Below are 25,136 nucleotides of genomic sequence, written 5' to 3'. Positions count from 1 at the left end.
CGAGGCTGGAGATCTATTGTTGGGGAAATGCCTCTATGAGAAAGAGAGAGGGAAAGGGGGAGGTTGTATTTGTGACAACGTGGTGGAATTGGGACTCAAAGAGGATTAGTCCAAGTTGTTAATGTGTGGGATGAATGCATGCATTTTATGAAAACGTGCAAAATAAAAATTATACAGAACATGTGTGTGATTGTGATGAAAATGAATCCACATATTAGCCATATTTCATTATGTTCTCTTGAAAACGCATATTTAAATGAGAATACGTGCTGTGGGCGTGCAGCTAATGGTACAGTCCAACACCAGCTCTCCCCCAAATTGCCGCACCAGCCTATAAAAAGTAGCGAGCACACAAAGTTGGTACGAGAGACTTGTTGTTTTGACTAAAGAGAAATATCTAAAACAAATAACCTCCTGCAGAGAGATGGAGCATACAGAGGTGGAGAAGCCAGAATCGCTGGAGGACCTGATAAAAATCCTACATAAAATGTTCGAGAGTGACAACATCAATGTTGAGGAGGTTCAAAATATAATGGAGGCATATGAGAGCAACCCCCAGGACTGGATGAAGTATGCAAAGTTCGACCAGTACAGGTAAAAATGTGATTGTTTATTAACACTCATGACATTTGACTGCTGCTAACTAATCAGATATAACACATTTGTTATGCTGATGCACTTTGCACTGTAGTTTTGTAACCTTGTCTGTCGCCTTGGCCTAGTGTGTTATTAAGTCCAAATGTTGTTTTTACAATCATATTTTAACTATTGTTAATATTGTGTATCTGTATCCACTGATCCTGATTTTATTGCAAATCAACGATGGCTGTTATAGAAACGTAGGAACTGCCCTTCAAAAAGGACGAATATAATGAACTTAGAAGGTTATTCATAACGTTTGCAAACAATTGAACGCATTAACTAAATTAATTCAATACATTTATTTATTTTTAAATAATAATTCTCGTGTTTGAATAAAAAACAGTTCTTGTTTCCATGCAGAATTGCAGATTTCGTCACATCGTTTTTTTATAAAAAAGAGAAAAACCCCGAATTGTCGGCAAAATTAATATAAATGCATTCTATTAAGAAACGCTACTTTTACATTAGGCTGACAACGTTATACAAAACAGTTTGTTTTAAATTCTAAATGTTTAAATCTGCTGTGGAGAAAAAAAATATGGGTGCTCTGTATCCAAGCGTTTTGAATAGCTTCAGTGTTGTGATCAGTGAGGGGTCAATGGAGGGAGGGTGAGGGTGCCATCCAATCAACACTGAGAACAGACACACACCCGACTGACTGTCTGTTGTCCGCTGGGGAGCTGCAGCTGCCTCAAACACTTACAGAATAAGCATGGACCCAAACTGGCCTATATGACATCATAAGGTTATCTGTATGGAAATAAAATAAAGAAAAAACGCCTGGTTGTCTGTTAATGCAGGTGACAAAAAAGTATATAGGTTTTTAAATAGTTGTCCATTATAAGTAATCCTATAACCGGTTTACTGTGTGAAAACTGCAATAAATGAGGATCATGTTGGCATATTTGACATTAAAATCAAATAAACATCATGGTGTTTAAATGTTGGTCACATTGAGATTTAGCTTTGCCTTAAAAAAAATTATTGAGAATTATGAATCAATGTAAAGTTGCATATGTTTCTTTGGGTTTGTTTCATGTCTCAATTTTACCAAAACACTCACAGTACATTTAATTTACAATTTGGGACAAAGTTCTTTGGACTCCTTTGGGACATTTTTATGCACTTCATATCTCCCAGTTAGTTTGACAAATGTTTCTGTTCTGCAGGTACACAAGAAACTTGGTAGACGAGGGTAACGGGAAGTTCAACCTCATGATTCTGTGCTGGGGAGAAGGCCATGGCAGGTGAGATGCTTGCACATGCAAATTTAACTTAAACATTATTGTTACTTATTTGTTGCATCATACAGTACTATCCAAATTGTGTTGAGCTATTTAGCAAGATCTTAGCAATAACTGCCAACGAAAACTATTATACATTTTGCATAAAGCAATAAAATCTATCGTGTATTCAAGTGTTTTTTCTGTGGAAATAATTGTACCACAATCATGGAGATAAAGAGAGTCCAATGTGCTACACACGGAAAGGTTGTCCAAACAGAAGGTATTTAATGATATCTATTACATGTTGCTCCTTTCAAGCTTATATCACCTGAGCACCTGACACACAAGGGTATAGAAATTGAGATATTCATTTGAGTTTGTTTTGGGTTGATAATATAAATGTAATGTTGTTATGTTGTGTTTTTATGAACATATAACAAAACATTTAAGCAGGACAGGCATAAAAATGGGCATTACATGAAAATATGTGTTAAGTATTATGTGTCAGTCTGGAGGAACAGCTTGAATTTCCAAAAGAATAGACTACAATTACTTAAAACCATCCCACTTTACTGATGAATCCCAGAATTTCAATGGCAGATTTGTAATGGAGCTTTTATTCCAGTGGTTATGAAAAGGACCTCACACTGTATGCTTCTGTGTATCTTTTCCATTTGCAGTAGCATCCATGATCACTCGGACTCGCATTGTTTTATGAAGCTGCTGCAGGGTCAACTGAAGGAGACCCTGTTTGACTGGCCGGAAAATAAATCCAAAGGAGAAATGGTCCTCAAGTCACAGAGAATTCTCCAGGAAAACAAGGTTGCTTACATCAATGGTGAGAAAGCCGACAGTGTTTATTCAGTTAACACTTGAGAAACCGGACAGTGTTTCTTTTCCTTAAACTAGACTTCATTGTTAATTCATCATTATTATTACTTCATCATTTAATTAATACTTGTTTGTTTGTGTAGGGGCAAGGTGTGATCATTGTTATTATTTGTATTATTATCATTATTTGCCTTGTTCAGTACAATAACACAAAAGCCCTCCGCATCTTCTGTCCTAGAGTAAATATATATTATCTCTGTCACAGTCAGAGTCTGTGCAAATTAGTAACTTTTGTGGCATTTTTTACAGCACAGAGTATGGCAAATTTTCCAACCTCTGCAATTACAGAATGTCAAACTGGTCTCAGAGGAGTCAGTTTACTTTACAATGAATGGTATTCATGTCTCTACCAACTCGCTGCTGAGGGAGTGTTTCCCTGAGCCAGCAGAGCCCTGGTGTGATGTTTGTTGGGTACAGCAAGGCCAGGAAGTGCCTCTGTGTGAGCCTCAATTCACAGCATTCCAGTGGTCTAAATGTATGTTTTTCAATCATGCATGTATGTCTGTGTGTGTGTGTGTGTGTGTGTGTGTGTGTGTGTGTGTGTGTGTGTGTGTGTGTGTGTGTGTGTGTGTGTGTGTGTGTGTGTGTGTGTGTGTGTGTGTGTGTGTGTGTGTGTGTGGATATTCTAGACTCCATTGGCCTGCATCGTGTGGAAAATGGCAGCCACACAGAGTGCGCTGCCAGTTTGCACCTGTACTGTCCCCCGTTCCAGACCTGCCAGACCTTCGACCAGCGGACAGGGCACAAGAACATCGTCAAGATGACCTTCTGGAGCAAAAACGGGGAGAGGACTCCATTTGTAAGCAACTTTTTATCACTATATACATACAGTACATGTTCAATGAACATTTAAAGTAATTAAAAAGTATGTTTAGGTCTTTGGATTCCTATATTTTACTAAGTAAATTCTGTAGGTGGAAGTTAAGAGACTCTAAATGTGGGAACTTAAACCCTGTGATATGTGACTTGTTGGCTTGACACAGCATTACATGCCAAACACTATCAGCCTAAATATATAGCTCTGCCTTATGAGCAGGAAGTGGGAAGTTTTTATACTGTCTCACCACTCTCATTAAGCATGGCTTGCAGAAAATCGCTGCAGCACCCCTTGAAGATTCAGGGGTTTAATAGGAAGTTTCCATTACAAATCCATTAAAAATGTTACAGTTGCTGCAGGTTTAATAAAAATGATGCTTTTTAATGTTTCCTTTAAACTTTATCTAAATTCCTGCACAAAATAAATTGCATACAAATTAAGCAAAAAGACGTAAAACAATAGCACCTAAAGAATAGGACCTCTGCCTGCTGTGGTCCCCTTGCCACAACTGCGGTCTTATCTGAAATCCTCAAGTTATATAAGCATACCTTGACCATCACACTGTTAAGTTTGTGCATTAGATTGCAACACCAAACAGAGGAGATAAGATAGTAGAAGTACGTAAGTGTGAGCACACCGCAAACTTAACTCACTACATGCCTCTAGCTCTCAACTCAAGGTTTTGGGAGGAGGTTGATTTGTCCGGATGCATGATCAATTGTGCTGTCATACAGTGCAAATTTTAAGTCTAATTGTGTAAACTGAAAATAGTTCTATTTTAGCTTAGGGGAGGACTACAATTACAAGAACTACAAGGATTACCAGAAAAGAGCTATGTGTTATTCAGTGACTAATGACCTGACCCTAGTCTGACTAGTTTCCACCCTTTTTCCAGGAGACCACAGTTTCACAAGAGAACAACTAATGGTCACCAAAAGAGGCTCCTGATGATGAAGACAGTTGCATTCAAAATGACAATGTTGTGAAATTGTTTCAAGGAAAAACTGCTGGGGAAGCGAAATGTGGATGTACTATGACTAAACAACCCATTTAAAAAATCAGGAGCGGGCTGGTTCAAAAGGACAACCCAGTAATTAGAATGGCTTTATCGCTGCCCAGTGTGAGCTTGGCAAATACTGATGAGCACAGGACGAATGCATGAATAGGCTTGGACATGGATTGAATCTGCCTTTTGTTTGCTGGGCCTGAGGAGACCCTTTTCCAATAACAACATTCCTGTTCATCCATGACCTGTGTAACCACACTTTTGTAAAATTATGGCCCATAGTTTAAGAGTAGAGCTTTAGCTTTTCAAAGAGGGGGGAAATATTGCTTTTACATTATAGTGTTTAATTTTTATCCATAAACATTTTCTGCAATCAACAGTTTTGTTATCGATCGAGCACTTTTATAGCTGTATTTACTGTCAATTTATACCACTCAAATTGTGTTGAAAATCTTAAATTGTAACCATTTTTTTGTTTCAATTGCATTTGGTAAAAAGAAATGTAAAGCTTTAGAGTTGTGTTGTTTTAAAAGTGCGATGGTTGTAATTTATTTGCAGGGAAGAGAGTTTTTAAATCAGCGAGCTTCCGTGTTACTCCTTAATGTATTCATCTCCAAGTTTTAAACAAGTCTTTTGTGTTATTAGACAATATGTTCAGATAAAGCTCATAGCTTTTCTCAGGATTTTGGCATATTTTACTTGTAGCTGTATTTATATAGTGTGTAGTTTTTGCAGCGTAGCACCTCTCATAGCACTGTCATATGCATGAATGATGTCTGTGATGCAGTAAATGATAAATCTGGCCATAACTGTAGCGCAATAAAAACCATTACACTTTTGTAGAACTGCACTTTGTGTTGACTTCATTATTTTTGGTTTGTGTTGTTAGTTAAATGTGTCTGTATGCAAAGAGCTTGTCTGGTACACCTGGGCGAAAGTGTCAAAAGCCAAAATAACAGCTGATGGTACATGTGTGCCTTTTGCTGTGGGATGCTGGGTGTAAACACTTAAATGTGTTTGCTTCAGTACCTCTTACTGATATAGTTAATATTTGCTAGCAACCTCTAAAGGTTGATTAATAGACAATGAAAGTTTATTAGAGTAATGTGGAAATTGCAACCAATTGTCAAGAGATAAGCTGTCTGGTCTCAGCCTGGCAAACAAACTAATGCAAGCGTTGCCCTCTGTACTTTGATACGAGGTTAATATTGATTGATGATTAACTTGACCAATAAACATATTAGGCTATTGGGGCATTGATAAAGATTTTCAAGAACCAGCTATTCTGTCTGATGTCTGTTCCAATTTGTATCTCCTTAGCGTGCAAGTATAAGTTAATTAATTTGAAAGATAAGGCACAATTGAAGACGGGAGTGAACATGCAAAGCTTAATTTCTCTGTAAAATTAACACACACTAGTGTTACTATAACTACTGAAACTTACCTTGTCCTTTGTATCTGTTGTGTATATCACTGTTGTACACTTAGTTCTAGAACACATGAGAGAATGTCACAGTTGCAACAGATTAACATAACTACCAGTTCCCGTAATTGTATTATTAAAAATGGTTGCGCATCAGATCTCCTTAATTGTTGTTTCAAGCACAAGAAAATAAAGTGTCCTTAAGCCAGGACACTTGGTCAGTCCAGCTGCATTTGTGTGACATTTAAAATGAAAATTCAACAACCCTGGATTTCACTACCTTTATTTGTCTCCCTTCTCAGATCTTTTTATTTTTTTACATCCACCCTTTTGTTCAAACAGGCCAAAATGGACAGTTTGGGCAAACAACAATATGCGTCAGTAGTCACATTTCATCATTATTTGCCTTTGCTGAGAGCACACAGTGTGTCAGGGAGGTGAGATTGATAGATAAATCTCTGTACCAGGTCAACCATTGGATGGCCTGCAGAGTGTTGTATAACAGCCTTCATTGCCCTACCCTTTATCTTGATACACACTGATATTTGGATCAAGTGATAATGGTGCATCCTGATTTATCCTTCAATAAAACAAAGCAATCCATATCAGGATATTGCTGACTCATCAACATAAATAAAAATACAAAGGAGCTTCTTGTATTGAAACAAGGACTCTGATTTAAATGTGAATTAAACATCTTATGAGGGACATCACTACATTATTTATCAAAATGCAGGGTAGGGTTTCTCTTTAAAGCTGCACCAATGATGCTCATCTTAATAAAATACTATCTTTTTATCTCTATATTTCAAAGGGCACTGGGATATAAGCGACAGCTGCACATTTTAAAGTTACATATCATTTTAAGGAATGCTGAAGATAAGATAAACACTGGTGACTGGACAACTTCTTCTTTAATGTGTTATTCTTTAATATTTCTTCCTGTGTGTTTTTTCCGTATTTGATTACTTATAAGTTTGTGGTTGTCAGTTGGTTTCGATTTTTTTTTTGGTGTAAATAGATTGCTTGCTCTATGCTGCACTTGAATTTACATAAACAACCTCCCCTCTTTTACTGCATGTGACTGTATTGGATTTTTATGTTTTTTATGGTGTGGTGCGCCATTGGACATCACATACTGAACAAATGATTCATATCCCTTTTATAAGGGCGTGGTGGCGAAGTTCGTTGGGACTTGGCTTGGGAAGACTCTGAAAGACCCAGTGCTACCGAGGTGTCCCTGAGCAAGGCACCGTTCCCTGCACTGCTCCCAGGGCGCTGTACATATGGCAGCCCACTGCTCCTAACACTAGGATGGGTCAAATGCAGAATGTAAATTTCCCCTCTGTGGGACGATTATGGGGTTCCTTCTTATTCTTTAACACACAGTACATGCAGCTAATATTACTCATCTTCGAATGTTCCAACAAAAGTTATATTTCTGTGTTATTTTTGATATCAGATATTTCTCTTTCTTTCATGTGACTTTTACCTGTTGAACATATGAAGTGTGAATGCCCTTTTTGTTTGTTACTTTGGTCAACAAGAATGCATAATAACTGTGATTTCCTCACAGTGGAGATGTTGATCTTGGAGGAAATCTTTTGCCGGCCCAGATGGAGGAAGGTTTGGTATGAAGTCAAAACAAAGGGTTACGATTATGTCTCTGAAATATTTGGCAGTGTGTCAGTTTTCATGTTTTGTTTTTGTTGCGACAGCTTTATCTCACCATCTCAACTTTTTTTTAAATCTCTATCCTATTTTCCTTGCCTTCTCACACACTGCTCTCTATTATCCCTGCTATTGTTCTTTCCATATCTAAGGAGCAGCTATAGTTATGGGGGAGATTATAAACCATTACAGAAGTTCTCACACCGTTTCCTCTAATCCTTTACTTTGTTCTTGCAGTGCTGAGATTAATAGTGCAAAGTATAGTCTGGGACACTGTAATGAAACGATAACCACAAACATGTTCTGGGACACCGAAAGAATCAGAAGATCTTTGATGACTCCCTTATCAAAGCGGCCTCGGGATATTGATAGGGAAACACTCATTCATACAGCGGATCGTACGGAGTACTATCATCATTGTGTGGCGTGAGTGCCCTTTGTTTTTCGCAGGAGTATTCAAGCCCTTGCTCTGCACAGTCATGGCCTTTAAGCTTCTAATTGAACCTACTGTATACTGACATCACTCTGTATTTAAATGATGAGCTGTTTTAAAAATGATTAATATGCCCATTAAAGGTTTTTCTAAAGCAGATCGCTCATCACACAGATATAAACTCCGTAAGTATCAGAGTCATTTATTACTCACACAAGGTTCAAGAAATGGAAAGGAAGAACTTCCCTTCATGTTATAATTGCAGACAACATTAAGAGCACCGAACCCTGGGGTTTCAGTACCCAGTGACTCAGTGTTGGCTCCTGTCCAGCAGCTCATGTGTTCTGTTTGGACATCTTACTTTTTCTTTTGTTATAAAACTTAGCTTCCAGTCTGACCCTATAATAATCCTTTTTCATGTTATTAATAGACTCTGTGAAACAGAAACGCAAGTTCAGAAAGGTCATCAAAACAAACTGAAATAGCAATGTTCTTTACAGGGCGCTATACGGTTACATTTTAGACTTTAGTTAACACTGCTACAGAATTAATGGGTCAGGCAAAAGTGACTTAGCGCTTGTTAGCAACTGTGCATTAACTGAGAATTTGATTCACATCATGCCATTAAACATCACTGATTGCTGTCACACATGTCCATGAAGCACCCATGAAACTGAGAAACTGTCAAATAACAAATGACATCATTTTCATCAAAAACTATAATCTTACTACAAACCTCTATACCAGTCTGGAAAATATCTGTCATGATCCTGGTTTCGTGTCTGTCATGTCTTTGTGTTGTGTTTTATTTTGAAAGGTTTTCCCCTCTTGTGTCAGGTTGAGTTTCACTCCCTGTCTTTAGTTTCCCTCCTTCCCGGGGATGGGGCCTTGTGTTCACCTGTTGCCCCTGTGTTTCTCCTCCCCTCTCCAGCTGTGTGTTGTTTGGTGATAAGCCTTGTGTATTTAGTCTTGGTTCCCCTTTTGTCTCTTGTTCGGTCGTCGTTTCCTACCTGATCCTGTACCTGTTATCTGCCTGTTCCTGCCAGTCCGTCTGTCTGCTCCTGTTCCCAGTGTCCCTGTATCCCCTGGTAAGTGTTGGTGTGGTTATTTTTTGGTTGAACGTACAGCTTTAATTTAAATAAAGCTCGCCTTTTGTTTGGACCCATACCTGCCTCCCGTTCATTTTACTGCACTTGGGTCCTGTTTCCCCAAACCCTGACAATATCCAAACATAATTAGCAGGTAGGTGTCCGTGGAAAATGACCGACATAAACAATTGCAAAAAATAAAATAAAAGATTAGGACAGTGAGGACTTTACAAATGCAGTACTTCAAGTCACCGTTTCCAAGAGCTGCACTTTTAATGCTTATGTTTAATGGAAAACGCACACTCCAACAGTACACTGTGTTCCACTCTAACCCACAACAGTCATGCTTTGGTCACCTATACTTGTCTCTTAGGATAACGCACCCAAAGATGACCGTAAACAAAATGAATGAATGAAACTTTTGGGCCTGTTACCGGAGCTTATGTACAACCTCTACAAAGAAATGCATGTTCTGCACCATTATTATTTCTCATTAACATGTTTATGGCATAAACAAGGTACATTAGGGCATAATTACTGTATGTGATATTCACAGGTAGTTTGGGGCAATATCAGGTTTGTTACACGCTGTGATGGAGCATTTCTTACATGTCCCATTTTGACAAAGTGTTTTTATTGAATTAAGAAGCTTAAAAACATTTGAAACTGCAAATATGTTTATATAACATTTGCAGAGTATCTTTACAATTGATACCAACTCTTCATCATAGAATACTTTTTAAAATTAAATATCTATCAAAAATATTTTCTAGCCATAAAAAAGACATAGTACACATGAAACAAAATATTTATTTACTGAAAGCTCCCATGAAATGGCATTTTAAGATTATTTTCCTGAGTTTTGATGGGTTCCCACATGAATGACATTAGGAGGTATTTCATGTGAAAATACAACTGGAGACTTGATTGAAGTGGACTGATTTTGGAAACCCAAATATTTTCTTTACATTCTACGGAATTCCAACTTTTTTAACTGTAGATATCACTAAGTGCCAATCAATTTACAAAACTATACATTGCATTTTTTTGTGTGTTTCAATTAGTAACACATTTTAATTTGGTAGGATATTCAACTACCTGTGCTTTGGCTAGAATGCAACAAGATGTTTAAATGAGTTGTTATGCAGACCTAAAGATGTATAAACTACGGTCTTGCTTCTTCCAAAGATTCAAAACAAAAAGTATTCCAAAAAAGCATGAGAAGTATATTTACATCATACATAAGTAACAGAAAGAAGCAGAGGTTTTCATTTCTCTGGTTAGTGGATCAGAAGGACTCATCATCTGAGGGCCCCCCGAGGCGGCCCAGAGCCCGGACCTTCCACTCTGACCCCGAGTCACCGGCTGACAGTAGCCTTCCCTCTCCCCTTTTGCCCGACCTCACTAATTCCACAGAGTCTGCCTTGTCACTAATAATGTCACTGACACTTGAGCGTACGGACAATCCACCATGAGAGCCGTTGCTATGGAAAGAGTGACTCTGTGCATAGCTGTATCCATGGGAGCCGTTGCTTCTGTGAGAGTTGCTGTTGCTCTTAGGATGGCTGGACTGAAAGGGTTTGCCAAAAGAAACCCCATCGAAGGATTTTTGGCTACGGAAACTGTGCTCAGAACCTGAGTCATGCTGGGTGTCGGGCTTTGAAAAATGATCTGGTTCCTCTTCTTCTCTGAAACCAGGGTCTTCTGCAGGTTCAGAGGCCTGATGGGAAACCACATCTTGTAGCCTGTCTTCACGCAAAAACTCCCTGACAGAGGATGGAGATCTGAGCCCCGTGATCTCAGGCAGAGTAACATGAGGAGCAGGTGGGATGCGTACGTCTACCTGAAATCAGAAATTGCATGTTTGATGAGAAACACTCAGTAGAATTATTAAACGAACCACTTCATTAATGATACAGCCTAGGACTCAAGTGATACTTACAGAAAATAGAGACAAACTTAGGAAATATAACAAATAAACAGAATACCCGAGTCGGCAAAACTCAAAATAACCCAACTTATGGGTGTCTGAGTAGCATTACGGAACAAGCGCCTCACAGAGGGAAATGAAATAGAAGTAACTGGTATCAAAAACTTAAATCCACAAATTTGACACATATTTTGGTATATAACACGCAGTTCTGAAATGTAAAGGTTCAGTTTACAGAAGTGTGAGGTGCTGATTCCTCCTTTAACATCTGCTACAATTTTAATAATACCATGAAACGGAAATGATATCCCAATCACATTTCCATTGTAACTGGCAAACATTTCCAATACATTGCTTTGTATTGCCGTACCAAAGAGGGAGCATCAGTCTTTTCCTGACAATCCCCATACTCCCCTCGTCCTAAGGTAGAGGAGAGCTGAGGTCTTCCTGGAGGATGGAAGTCTGACTTGTCAATTCCAGCCATTGAGGCTAATTGGCCGAGACTACAAAAAAAAGAAGCGATTAAATCAATTAGCGTTAAAGAAAGGCGTATATGCATTTCAATCATACCCTCTAGTAGTGTTAGAAACTGACAAAAGTTAGTTATCAAATTCCTATATATACATATATAGGTTGCCCTAATCAAATGGGAAATAAAAAATGGCAGTGGACGCAACATAAAAAGATTGAAGATGCACTGGTAAAATCTCTGAATGACATCCATATATTATGTATGTAATGTACTATATTAATAATCTTTATTTTTTTTTAATACAAGGATTTTCTTTAACAAAAATTTGCCTGAAAAAAAATCAACTTCAATCAATCAGAGTTAATAGTTAAAAGAAATCAGAACTCAAAGGCTAATATAAATTAAAACTCTATGCTCTATCACAGTGAAACCTATCCTGTCAAAATGAAAGTGTCTTTTAAAATAGGCAGGGCTCCATTTTTCTAAATAGAGCATCACAACAAGTGGACCTGTGTCCTTTTAAAGGGCATCTCAGAACGAAACAGAAATCCAACATACTATTTACAGTAAGCAGTCCGTTTACAAAAAGTAACCCAGTCCTTTGGTAAACACCCTTGATCTGACCCCCCCCCTACAGTGATAGGATACCTTTTAAGTCTTTATGAATGCACAAAGAGTCTATACTTCACTTTCACTTTGACATCTGACGCCATCATGCAGTCCAGTATGATGGACCATCAACCTCACAACTCTTAGAGCCGGTCGAAATATAGAGCAAATCAAATAACGCTTAATGTATTATCACATACCTTGATATTGCAATGATACTGTAAAGTTCACAGGTTGATTTGTGCTTTGACAATATTTGACAAAGAGAAATTCTAGTCTCATATCACAATATCAATATATTACCCAGCCTTAACAACGTGTGTATTTTTTAACATAAGCACATTTTATAAAGTACAATATTATTCAGTACTACTTTGGAAAGACTAATGCTTAAAAAAACACTTATTGTTGCAACATCTAAACCATTTGAACTAAAACTGGATTTGTCAAGTAGCAGATGAACAAATATTAAAGGTCACCTTTTATGCAAAATCCACTTTTTCATGTCTTTTATCCATAAATATTTGTCCCCTCTGTGTTAACAGATTCAGAAAGTTTCAGGAAAAAGATTCTCTCTTTTTGTCCTTATCGATTAATATAAAAACCTGTCTGAAAATGAGCTGATCAGATTTTGGCCACTTTGTCACTTTTTATGATATGTTTTTTTAGGGTTGTACAACCATTAGTCAATAACCAACCAACACACTAAGCCCTTATCTTGTAGCATTCGTTTAGCACGCCAATTTCTGGAGGAAAGGTATCTGGATCTCCCACTAGATGTTTAACTGTTAATATCTTTTATATATTTAATTTTGTGCTGGGCGGGCCGGGTTGATTTGGCTTGTCTGAGCTCATTTGCTTTAAAAACAAAAAGTTCTGTTGTTTCATATTAAGAGTTGTGGGAAAACTGTAAGGAGTCCACCATACATTTTTATTTGTCTAAGATCTATAGACTTAACCTGAATGCCTTTTCAATATTTGCTACATCTCAACTGCAAAAACATGATCTGATTTTATGTGGTACCCTAACTGGTGTTCAACTAACTTTAAGGGCACACTTTGGGTTCTGGTACGGTAGGAGCGACGGTGTGTGTTTTATTTATGCAGCGAACCCAGCAAATGCAGCTGTACACTGTTGATGAGAGTAATTGCAGGTGACAAAGATGGCAGCAAAGTAAGGCTTCGCCACCTTGTTACTGCACTTTATGGCCAAAGTTTTAAAATGACACAGAATCTGCTAATGGCCATTGACGATGTCAAGGCAACCGATCAAAGCAACAAATGAAACACATAGGTAGATAAGGACTTAATGACAAATACAGAAGGCCAAAATTAATGAATGGAAAGTAGTGGTCATCTCAAAGTGAAACACATTGCATCATAAGGGCATTTCAATATAGAAAAAAGGAACAAATAGTCCACTGTTTTTGAAAGGGCATCTCAGAATGAAACTGAAATCTTCACTTACAGTAAGCAGTCAGGTTACACAAATATCCTGGCATTTGGGTGCACACGGAGTCAACTCTTACCCTCAGTCATGTGACAGGAGCCCTTTCTCACATTACATCATCCCAGCATTATCATACACAAGGTCTCAAAATACTTGCCTGTTTCACTTTGATTCCTGATGATCATCATCTACCAAACATGATGTGGTTTTAATATATACAAGGTCAAAGTCTATTTTTGTGTTACTTAGCGCTAGTTGGACAACTTTTTAAAGATGATTGTAAATGAATGACCTTTGAGCAGTTTTTAAACAATTGGCAAACTATAAAGTTGAAGGAATCACTTTGGTTTCTATCACCTAATAAACATTTACCTAAAAACATAATATACTGATTGATAATAACAATGGTTATAGTGGTCCCGAAAGAAATCATCTGAAAACTAAATCTGATAAAGACAATAAAAGTTAACTTGGTTCCAACAAGAAACAAATCTCCTTTGTGACCCAGGGTTTTAGCAAGTCAGCATGTGTGAAAAACCAAAATCATATGATGCAGAAGTGGAATTACCAGCTAGCTCATGAGACTGACAGTCTCCAGGAACAAATTAGCAATGTCCAATTGAAAAATGTAAAAGAGTACCGACCCAGCATCCTTGAGGAGATCCAGGAAAGCATGGAACTTTGTGAAGGAGCTCTCGATGCTCTCAAGGACTGCCTCATCTTCAAGAGCACTGAGAGCCGCTGGTGCTGATGCAGAGCCGGTGGCTGCAAGCGCCGCTGACAGAGAGAGGTTGGTATCACGAAGACGGGCGTTGTCCAACTCGAACTGATCAGAAATAACAACAAAATAGAGGATATAAGAGCATTTTAAAGAAAGTCTTTTGTTTGTTCATTTACAAAACCATCTTTATGGACATAACACAGTACTGTAACTTAGACCGGTGACAAACATGACAAAATTGGGACAAGTAAGTGTCCCCTTTTGAGTTGCCCTTGACCACAGCACCAGACCCCTATACTGCTCCCCCCGGCACTGCGTATATAATACCTGTCTACTGCCCCTCATAATAGGATGGGTTAAGTGCAGAGGCTAAATTTCACTGTGTGTGCGGTGCTGTAAACACAGTTGACACTATAATGAGGATTTAATTTCAATCTTTATTTTCATTGCCTACGATCTAAGGAGATTTCTCTCAATTTCAGACTGAACAATAAACACTTTCAGAGTTAAACAACCATAATTATCCAAGGCCTTTTTCAGTGTGGCTGACCAACCCTTAAACTATATAATGCTAGTGTGGTGTCAACATCCTGCTTTGTGATAGCAGAAAGCTTGGCACAGACAAGATTTCAGTTGCAAAATAGGAAAATTGAAGAAAAATAAATAGGAGAGAAAATCATATGTTATTATTTTTAGATCATCATTACCTCCATGAGCCTTGACTCAGCTCTCAGCCTGGCTCTGCGCTCCTCTGCCAGCCTCAGACGACACTCTTTTAGCTCCATCTGCAGGTGTAAAACACACAGATATACAGCATGTTCCAAGTGCTTCATAATAAACTCCAATGTCCAGAATAGAAGCATTTGTCTGATATACAAAACTTCAAAACGATCCAAAAAGATCCAAGCTGTTCGTTAGCCTGATGTGACAAACCTGTAAATGGTTAAACTTCCGCTCCGTGATCCTGTCCTGGAGATGAGGAGCAGATGGTCTTTGCTCCACTTCCACCACAACTTCTTCATCTTCAGCTTCCTCATAGTCATCTTCCTCTGAATCCGTCTCCATAGTTACCTTCACAGTAGCTGCACCCTAATGATAAACCATTAATGTGAAAAAACATTTTGTCTATGCTTTGCGGGGTTATTCAGACACATTTTCATTTGTTGTGTAACTTGTACAGTGACACACTGTACATGAACAAAAGAAAAACTCACCTGAAAGCTTTGATCCATCACACAAACTCCAGGAGGAAGACCTCTGCAACAAAGGCATCAAACAGAATATTAGTTTAGATTCACTGAGCGCCATCAAAACGATACCAGGCCAATGCCATGTAAATAAAGGAGGTACTGTACTGTCTGGTTGTTTCAAGTCAAAAAAGTGTAATCATTCTTTTTAAATAAAAAACGGTGTTAATTGGTTTGCCAACATCTCCTCACCTCTGGCGTTCAGCTCGTGCAGCAGCTCGCCAAGGCACACATCCGGAGCGAGAATAAGGCTTCTGTGTCGGAGCAGCGCCTGAACCCCGTCCCCTGGGAGATGTTCCTTTACGAGGGGCTGCACCAGAAAGACAGCACTGTTATAAACTGGACATTCATGAAGGGAGAGCTTTAAGCGACACGGGGTGGTTGTAAACATCACAAGCAAAAGAGGATAAAGGCTAATGAGTCCAGTTAAAAATAATTTTAGTATCTATCAGTTAAAGAACAGCATGGGACGCTACATCTTTGGCTTTTGAAATGTATTAAAGGGTATTAAAGGGTATTAATGGCAAGGCGGATCAAAAGGGTTGACTTTCTACCAAGGAATTACATAATTATCCAGTCTAAATAAAGGTAGAACGCTGAAAAACGTTTTTTTCAAGGACATCTAAACCATATCAAACAATTTGGAGAACTGCTGAACAAAGAGAGAAGAGGAAGAAGTTCATACCATGTCTCCAGATGACTTTAAAGCCAAAAGGTAACAGAACATAGGTAAGTATGTAATAAAAGAAGGTATCTCAAACACAACAAAAGAGACCCAACACTGCAGGTTGTGCAATGTCTTCATTTACCTATCCTAAATGTAGTTTTCCCTCTGGCTGTACTGGGTAGAGCTCGCCTCTTTGGAGCAGACACTCTCTGTGGCTCTGAGGCTGCAGGCTTGATCCAGCAGTACTGTAGAACAACATGAGGAAAATACAAGCCATTACTACAACTTTGCAACCAAGAGGAAGCAAGCGTGCAACAACCTCACTCATTCTTGAAGACTTTGAATAAAGACATTAGTTCTATACACTAACCTCTGAAGCCTGTCCGTCAGCATTCATCAGTACTTTCTCTAGTACAGTTTTGATTAGAACCTTGTCTGTGAAGAACCAAAACGTTCATTAAAGAGTAGCATTTCTCAGAATACACTTGTAGTACTAACTAATTATATTATTTTAGAGAACCTATGGTCTCTTTTGCTATGGAAACACTACATATTTGGTTAGAACAAGTGTTCCATTGGGAAGCAGCTAAATAAACATCTAATCTAGAGCACTAGCTTCATCTAGAGGCTGCACTGCTTATTACACCTCCAAGTTCTGTGTGAAACAAATATATATATATACTATAATATTGTCCAAAGCTTTCTCCCCTGTGAAAGTTTATCTAGAAAATGTTGTAACTTTTATTGAGGAAGCTTCTTACCAATTAAAGGGTTACTACGGATATCCAGCACACAAAGGGTAGAATTTGTTTTCAAGGCTTCCAGCAAACGACGAGCCCCTTCGTTGGACAGACCACACCTCTGTAGGTCAACAGCTGTTCAACCAATCACAAAACAAAATAGAACGTGAGCAAAATGCCTACCAAAAGGAAAACAAAACATACTTTGCTTTGTCTCATTGTTATTCTGTCAAACCAAAACACCTACTAACCTTTAACCCAGAGGTCCTCTGCCAGTTCATGTGCAAGAGCAGCGCCCCCCCCGGTCCCCGATCAAGGTGTTACAGTTCAGTGTGACACGGCGGAGACCTCCCATTCCCTCAAACTGAGGCTGTCGATACCTCAGAGACTCTGCCCAAGCTGTACCATGTCTCTGCATTCCCTGATGCTGGGAGAAACATTTGCATTCATATACAATTATCTTTTTATATACAGTTCATTTTTTTAGAAGGATCTGGCTTTACAAATATTTAATAACCACTACAGAATATATAAACAGATTAAATATAGTTTGTCAGTAAAGTCTAAAATGTGACATGTTACACCTTAATGATGTTGGCCATATGCTCTGCCCCTCTCCAGGTGAGATTACATCCGGTAAAATCTACCGTCCTGATGCTTGTAGAATACTTCACACTTTGGCAAATAACTGAAACAGAGGAACATAAAAGTTACGAATACATCATGCTCAGATACTACACAATCTTGTGAAGGTTTCATGATGAACAAAACAATACTTGGAATATACAAACCCTCTAAGCCTTCATCAGAGATTGGACAGTTAGCCAGAGATAGGTTTTCCAAGGAAACACTTTTAGCAAAACCCTGGAACAGAATATATGTAAGTCTCATTAGTCTTCCAAATGTCACTCTTAAACAGAGCTTATATCAATATTCACCCAGGTTTTCTGTCCCACACATCAATAGGTTAGGTTTTACTCATACTACATATCAGTAATCAACATCAATTATGGTAAACAGTTATATTTCAACACACAGATGTATACATCTCTGTATACATTTTTTTTTTTTTTATAAAATGTTTGAAACGTCACTCTTTGCACTGCAGTTCATATTTTCACCTTTGTCAATGTGATGAGGTCCCTTTCTTTCAGCGGAAGTCCATTGAGCTGCAGAGTCTTTAGGTTAGGAGAGATAGTCAGACACTCTCTCAGGGCCTTGCACAACTTAAATGTCATGTCCTTAGAGCGAACGGCTGGGATCCTCTTCCCCGGACAAGACTTATAGAACCTTTTGTCTGGAATTGGTGGTGATACGATTAATGATCATTTACAAAATTGGACATTCAAGTGAAATAAACTATTTTGTTTGAATAGCATTAGTTATTAAGAGGTCATAAACAGCAGTTATTCCCACTATCACTTGGTGTGCAAGGTTTATTTATTGCCTTACCTGCATCTCCAGAAGCCAGACTAGCTTGGTATGTGCTACTTATTGCAATATGGTGTAAGTGTTTGTTGATGCAAATAGAGTTTAAAATTGGTGGCCAGTCAGAGAGTTTGAATCTGTCTCCATTAAAGTCCAGCATTCCTTTGACAAGGTTCATTTTCACAGAAGGTAGAGGTACTGAATCCTGTCTGGCACAGGCAAATTCATAGTATGCCAAAAAGTCCTGGGCACCCTGCCCCCGAATGTGAGCATTGTCTTGAACCATCTTGGACCTGTAACAAAAGTATTTTAAAAAGTTATTTAAAAGCATTTCAAAAGTCAAAATAAATTAAGGTTAATGATGCCATGAGATTGTGTCTTCTACCTCCTCTTGTACATTACTACATAGACAGATTTTCAAAGTCACAATAGTACATATTCGGATATCTGATACCAAAAAGGGTGACCTCCATTTAAGCAAGATAACCAAATGTGATAAGTGTTAACTTAACAAGTAGTAGGGATAAATATTCTAAGTATTTCAGAGCTAACACCAAAATATATGTAGTCAATTAACATTTCCTCAATAGCCAGTGGTGGGATGTAATGAGGTACATTTACTCAAGTACGATTTTGAGGTACTTGGTCTTTACAAAGTATTCTCAATTTAATGCTAAGTTATACTTGTACTCCACCACATTTTGAAAGCAAATGTTGTACTTTTTGTGCACTACATCTACTTGACAGCTTTAGTTACTAGTAATGCTTAATATTTAGATCATCTGCCAATACAAATCAACTACTAAACAAACATATTGATATATTAGTTTATATTAATATATCAATCTGTTAAGTTTTTTACTGCTGGATATTCTAACTGTTAGGATATCCAGCAGCATTACACAAGGTCAACTAAATGAGCTCTACATACATTTACGAGTTGCTATAAAGACATTAATGCATCAATAATAATAATCTGTAATGTAATATATGATTCGGAAATGGGCCATTAGAAATAACGAGTACTTTTATTTTATGGCACTTGGTTATATTTGAATGCAACTAACGTTATAATTTTTAAAGTAATATTTTGATTGTAAAACGTTTATTTTTAACCGAGTAGTTTTAAAATTAAGTAATGCTACTTATTTAAGCAAAACAATCCGAATACTTTTACCACCAATGTCCACAGCTGACCTCCCATTAAAGATGACAGACTTCAGTGTAACATCTTAACATCAATGTTAGACATTACAGTAGCTTAAAAAGAGATGGTTTGGTTTGGTTGGCTTGGCTTGGCTATAAAGTAGTTGCATATACTTATATATATATAAGTATATGCAACTACTTTTATACCTTGTGGTGATGTAGATTGCAGACAAAAAGAGGCAAGTGGGGCGTTAGCAAGCTAAGCTCCTAGCAACCGTTGGTAGTGAAAGAAAGTGGCAGGCGGTAACTAAGAAGCCGTAAACAGTCTTTAGCTGCACTTTCATGCACTATTAAACAACTGTTATAAAGAATATGACATACCTTCCACATATGCTTGAAGGCTCTATCGTCGAGGCACTGCTCTCTCGTTTGTTCTTGACTACTGTCTGACAACTTCTGTTATTGTTAGAGATGTTGACGAGAGCTCAAAAGTTGCGCTGTTGTGCTGGTAACTGGTAAAGGGGAAGCCTCTTCCTCACCTCATCCTCACTGTGTGCTGCCACCTACCGGGGCGGAGGTACAGTGGGTCTGGATAGAGATTAGGCTAATAATTAGCCTTCTTTTGCTCCCTCTACAATTAGTCACTTACTAACTAATATTGAACTGACAAGTTACAAAGAATTGAAACTGTGTGGTATGTCCACCAGACAGTACTGGCACTTTTATTTTCCAACTGTTAAATGTCTTTTTTAGTACATGTAATAGTCACAACAGTTTAATTGCCACATTTTCAGGACTCTTGTCAAAAAAAGTACAATGTTGAAAAATAATATCATCCGATACAGAAGGTAATTTCACACTCAAATAACAACATTCAGCATAAAAAAAATCTATTTTGGTTGAGCTTTAGTGCAGATCATTTGACATCTTTCTTATTATAGGCTATTCTATAGTGGTATAGGACGAATGGTCACAGATGGTTGACAAATTGTGCTAGTCAGGGGTTGGGCCATCACAAATACCCCCTCCTCCTTTGTGGTCATTTTGAGTATCTTTGTGGTTGGTATAGTCTCATTAAATGATGTTTTATATATGGAGTCAATAGGAGCCCATTCATTTATCAACCTATGCCTGCCTCTGCACAAATGAAATTTAGATTCTGAAAAACAAAACAATACATACATTTTCTTTCCAGTGTGTAAATAAATAAACCGATATTCTTCCCATTTTTTTGGATCTAACACACCACAGTTGCTGGTCAGATGCTGCTGTCCTTTTAGTTGTTATCCCTCAGACTTTCCCCCACTGTGAAGCTCTCCTCCGTGGTTCTCCTCGCCTCTTTGGAGAGCCTCTCAAACCTCTTTAGAAACACGATGAGTGCCACGAGTAGAGCCGCCTGCAACACCACAAACACAAACAGACACACCTGCGAGGCCAGAGCCAGGTCGCAATACCAGTAGTGGCAGGACTCCAGGACCTCCTTCTCCATTAAATGCACCACCAGCCGCCCCCTCAGGCCAGGAGGGGAGCTGCAGTTGACGCCCTGATGTGATGTGAGGGAGGTGGGCTGACGCAGCAGCCAGGCGCGCAGGTAGAGGACGCCACAGTTACACTCCCAGGGGTTTCCATGGAGAGAGACGGAGCGGAGAGAGGTCAGACCCTCCAGGAACCCATTAGGGAGGTGGGTCAGTCGGTTGTTTTGGAGGAAGAGGGAAGTTGTGCCTGCAGGGAAATTGATGGGCAGCGAGGAAGAGGTGAGAGACCTGCTGCTGCAATTCACCTGACTGCCATGACAGGAGCAAGGGTGAGGACAGGCGGATGACCTTTGACCTCCAAACAAGAGGAGCAGACACAGGAGCAGAAGCCCCTTCATGGTACCAATCACTGGAGAGAAGACAAGAAAGATTCATAGAGGGATGTTAGTGCAAATTTGAGACTTGAGTATTTCCAACCCATGCTACTTTATGCTTTGACTACATTTCAGAGTATAGACTGTACTTTCTACTACTTAATAATGTTTATATAACAAAATCAATTACTCTGCAGTTATATTTTTTATTCAAAATATTATTAACAAATAAACATTATTATCAGTAAGGATAAGATAAGACGTTGACTCATGGGGAATAACATTACAAGCTAGACAACAGTAAAACAATAAAAGCTATGTTTTTGGAACCTTTAGCATAAGGAGTATGCTTTTTTACTTTAGTTAAGTGTATTTTGGTGTTACCTAAGTAAAACTTTGAATGCACAGCTTTTCACCACATTGGGGTGCATTTACTTGAGTATAGGGTAGTTATTCAAATACTGGTCACCTTGAATTAATTTCATGTTTTAAATTAGACAAAAAAAGGAAACCATAAGCAGAAAGTGCTTGTTGTACCTCTTGATGTTTGATATATTCAGTATAGTGTGTAGGAACACTTAAATGACAGAAACTATTCCTACATTCGGTACATACAGTCTGCTCTTGACTGTATGTTATATATCTTTTGAATCCAAAAAAAGAAGTGATAATTTAGCTGTCACTGGAGGGAATATGCAAGTTTAGTTTCGCATTGAACAGTAGCTGTTATAAACATACAAAGTGTGCACAAAAATAAACCTTTATATTCCAAACTGATGACTGGCATGTAGGTTAAGGTAAGCGTAGGCAAAATGACTGTCAAGGTTATGACTTGACATTGGACCAGTGTTATCTAAACACAGATAAATTACATTTATCTATCATTAACATTTCTTTGTGGTATTATTGAAGACTGTTTTATTTATGTTTATATTGGTGTTCAACAGCTGTTCTAAAAGGATGACAAAAACAATGTAGGTGTTCTTCAGTACATCCCAATCAATATGAAACTTCAAACTTTTTGTATGTCAGATCTGTGGTTGTGAGGCTGTACTTAGTGGTGTTCTTTAGATGTGAAGTCTTTTACTTTGTTTTGCTGCCATATATTCTCTCAGATCAGAACACCAACATTATACAATTTATTAAAACGTAGCACTGTGTTGATATGAAAGGAGACAGACAGACAGACTCCATGACAGAGGAGCTCACAGATGTCCTCACAGACATCTTTAACACCTCCCTGAGCCAGGCTGTTGTTCCCATGTGCTTCAAGGAAACCACCATCATTCCTGTGCCGAAGAAGTCATCTCCAGCCTGCTTCAACGACTACCGCCTGTCGCACTGACCTCGACCATCATGAAGTGCTTCGAAAGACTGGTCATGAAGCAGATCAAATCCGCTCTTCCTCCCTCCCTGGACCCGTTTCAGTTTGCCTACCGAGCTAAACAGTCCACAGAGGATGCAATCACCTCCTCTCTACACCCAGCCCTCACACACCTGGACACTAAGAACTCCTATGTCAGAATGCTATTCATAGACTTTAGCTCAGCATTCAACACCATCATCCCCCAGCAGCTTGTGCGTAAACTTACAGACCTGGCCTCAGACCCACTCTCTGCAACTGGTTGCTGGACTTCCTCACAGAGAGACCACAAGCTGTCCGGGTCAACAACAACACATCGAACACACTAACACTGAGCACGGGGGCCCCCAAAGGCTGTGTACTCAGCCCCCTTCTCTTCACCCTGCTGACCCAGCTACAGCTCCAACCACATCGTGAAGTTCGCTGACGACACTACCGTGGTTGGTCTCATCAGCCACAACGATGAGACTAACTACAGGAAGGAAGTGAACCAGCTGGCCCGTTGGTGCCAAAATAACAATCTATCAATAACCCCCCCCCCCCCCCCGTCATGCTCTCATTCTACTGAGGCGCCACTGAGAGCATCCTCAGCAGCTGCATCACGCTGTGGTTTGGAAGCTGCACCGCCTCCAACCTCAAGAGCCTGCAGCGCATCGTGAACTCTGCCCGGAAGATCATAGGGGTCTCACTCCCTACACTACAGGACATCTACAGCACCCGACTCACCCGCAAAGCACTCGGCATTGCGGGGGACGCCACCCACCCCTCCAACAGCCTCTTCAGCCTCCTGCCTTCAGGGAGAAGGTTCCGCAGCATCCGCTCAAGCTCCACCAGGCTGAGGAACAGCTTCTTCCACCAGGCGGTCAGGATGCTGATCTCTCTCCCTCCCTCCCTCTCTCATCTCACTCTCTCCCTCCCTCCCGCTCTTGCTATCTCTCTATCCTCCGTCCCTCCCTCAATCCTCTCTCTCCCTCCCTGTCTCTCTCCTCCCTCCCTCCCTCCCTCTCTCCCTCCCTCTCTCCTCTCGCTCCCCCTCTCTCCGTCCCTCCCTCCCTCTCCCCCTCTCTCATCTCCCTCTACCCCCTCTCCCATCTCTCCCCTGACCTCTCCGCCCTCCGTCCCACCCACCTTTCCCCACAGACTCAATGGAAATGTACCAGGACATTAATCCCCCTCCCTCACACACCCGTCCCTCATCCAGCACCAGTCACTTTCTATTCTCCGCTGCTACTGAAAATGTACTTTGCACAAAGTATTTTTTGCACTTAAGAACCACTTGCACTACCATCAAACTGTGTTGATTGTGTCAAACATATGTATATATTACTCAGTTTTTTTTTTGTATACCCCTTTTTATCCCCCCCTTTTTTTTCTACGCTCTTATCTTTTTATGTTATATGTTCTTTTATATTTGCACTGTGGGACTGCCAGAAACGGTACTTCAATGTTCTGTATGTACTGTATAAAACATGTGGAAACTTTGACAATAAAGTGGACTTTGACTTTGACTTTTGACTTTGATAGTATTGGTTCACTACAAAACATACACAAGGAACATTTGATAACCCATAGCAGGCTTTCAGATATATTTCTTATCCTCACTCATTGTGTGATCTCTAAATCGAAATCTCAACCCTGAGGTCAGGACATTCCCGTCTGTGGCCGAGACCCCATGTGAGAACCCTCGATAAACAGTGAGGGGCATAAAGCACTGACACTGTATTAGATGTTGGTGGGATATATTTGAAACCAATCTTTTACATTCTCTTTCCATTCCTTTAAAACAGTTATTCTCCCAAACTGAACTTCACTTGACAGCTTTTTTTATTTGTCATGATATTTTATTTTATATTATTGACACATAATGTTGTCCTTTGCATCATAAATAAGGTTACATTAAATTGAGCTAGGAAACCATTTTTTAGCATCAATGATTTTAAGAAAGATACAGAACTTAAAACTAGTAATAAGTTCAAGGAGAGTCATTTACCTTCAGTGCTGCGTGTCTTCACGAGTGGACTGTGTTTTCCTCCAAGTGTGTGTGTGTGTGTGTGTGTGTGTGTGTGTGTGTTACAGCCAGCTGCTACCAACTGATAAAGACCTCTGACAAATATGAACACGCACAAAGACGTCTAATAGGACATGGGAAGTATCCCCAACAACTCTTAATCTAAGCGGTTCTTATTTTTTAACAAATTAGGAAGTTCACTGGAAAATACGTTTGGTAAAATCGAGTGAGTGTTCACTTTGAAGTTTCCTACAAATAATAAGGAGTTCTTTAGTCAGATTACAGCAGGTCAGCTTCAAATAAAAA

General features: G+C 39.1%; 3 protein-coding genes across 3 annotated transcripts; 1 reads left to right on the top strand and 2 right to left on the bottom strand.

Annotated features, from left to right (window-relative positions):
- The first annotated feature begins 338 nt into the window (after positions 1-338).
- cdo1 (cysteine dioxygenase, type I) lies at positions 339-5,432 on the top strand. The gene is made up of 5 exons (XM_063897534.1): positions 339-594; positions 1,812-1,889; positions 2,549-2,706; positions 3,389-3,558; positions 4,472-5,432. Exons 1-5 carry the CDS (start codon positions 425-427, stop codon positions 4,499-4,501), a joined length of 606 nt encoding a protein of 201 aa, XP_063753604.1. The 5' UTR covers positions 339-424; the 3' UTR covers positions 4,502-5,432.
- Positions 5,433-9,989: 4,557 nt separating this feature from the next.
- Positions 9,990-20,162, bottom strand: cep78 (centrosomal protein 78). Its single transcript, XM_063897417.1, is given in 17 exon segments — positions 9,990-11,040; positions 11,498-11,630; positions 14,303-14,484; positions 15,087-15,164; positions 15,313-15,468; positions 15,594-15,636; positions 15,819-15,936; positions 16,436-16,538; positions 16,664-16,728; positions 17,055-17,168; positions 17,285-17,333; positions 17,335-17,460; positions 17,618-17,721; positions 17,825-17,897; positions 18,155-18,330; positions 18,486-18,754; positions 19,992-20,162. Coding segments are annotated over 16 exon segments (2,337 nt in total). The 5' UTR covers positions 18,748-18,754; positions 19,992-20,162; the 3' UTR covers positions 9,990-10,485.
- A 140-nt stretch (positions 20,163-20,302) lies between these two features.
- On the bottom strand, positions 20,303-24,897 carry gp1bb (glycoprotein Ib platelet subunit beta). The gene is made up of 2 exons (XM_063897418.1): positions 24,813-24,897; positions 20,303-21,494 (listed from the first exon to the last, which is right to left on the bottom strand). The coding sequence occupies exon 2, from the start codon at positions 21,481-21,483 to the stop codon at positions 20,887-20,889; it is 597 nt and encodes a 198-aa protein (XP_063753488.1). The 5' UTR covers positions 21,484-21,494; positions 24,813-24,897; the 3' UTR covers positions 20,303-20,886.
- Between the last annotated feature and the right edge of the window lie 239 nt (positions 24,898-25,136).

The sequence above is a fragment of the Eleginops maclovinus genome, chromosome 12 (genome assembly GCF_036324505.1).
Source record: "Eleginops maclovinus isolate JMC-PN-2008 ecotype Puerto Natales chromosome 12, JC_Emac_rtc_rv5, whole genome shotgun sequence".
Lineage (NCBI taxonomy): Eukaryota > Metazoa > Chordata > Actinopteri > Perciformes > Eleginopidae > Eleginops > Eleginops maclovinus.
This window is presented reverse-complemented; position numbering and strand designations above follow the sequence as displayed.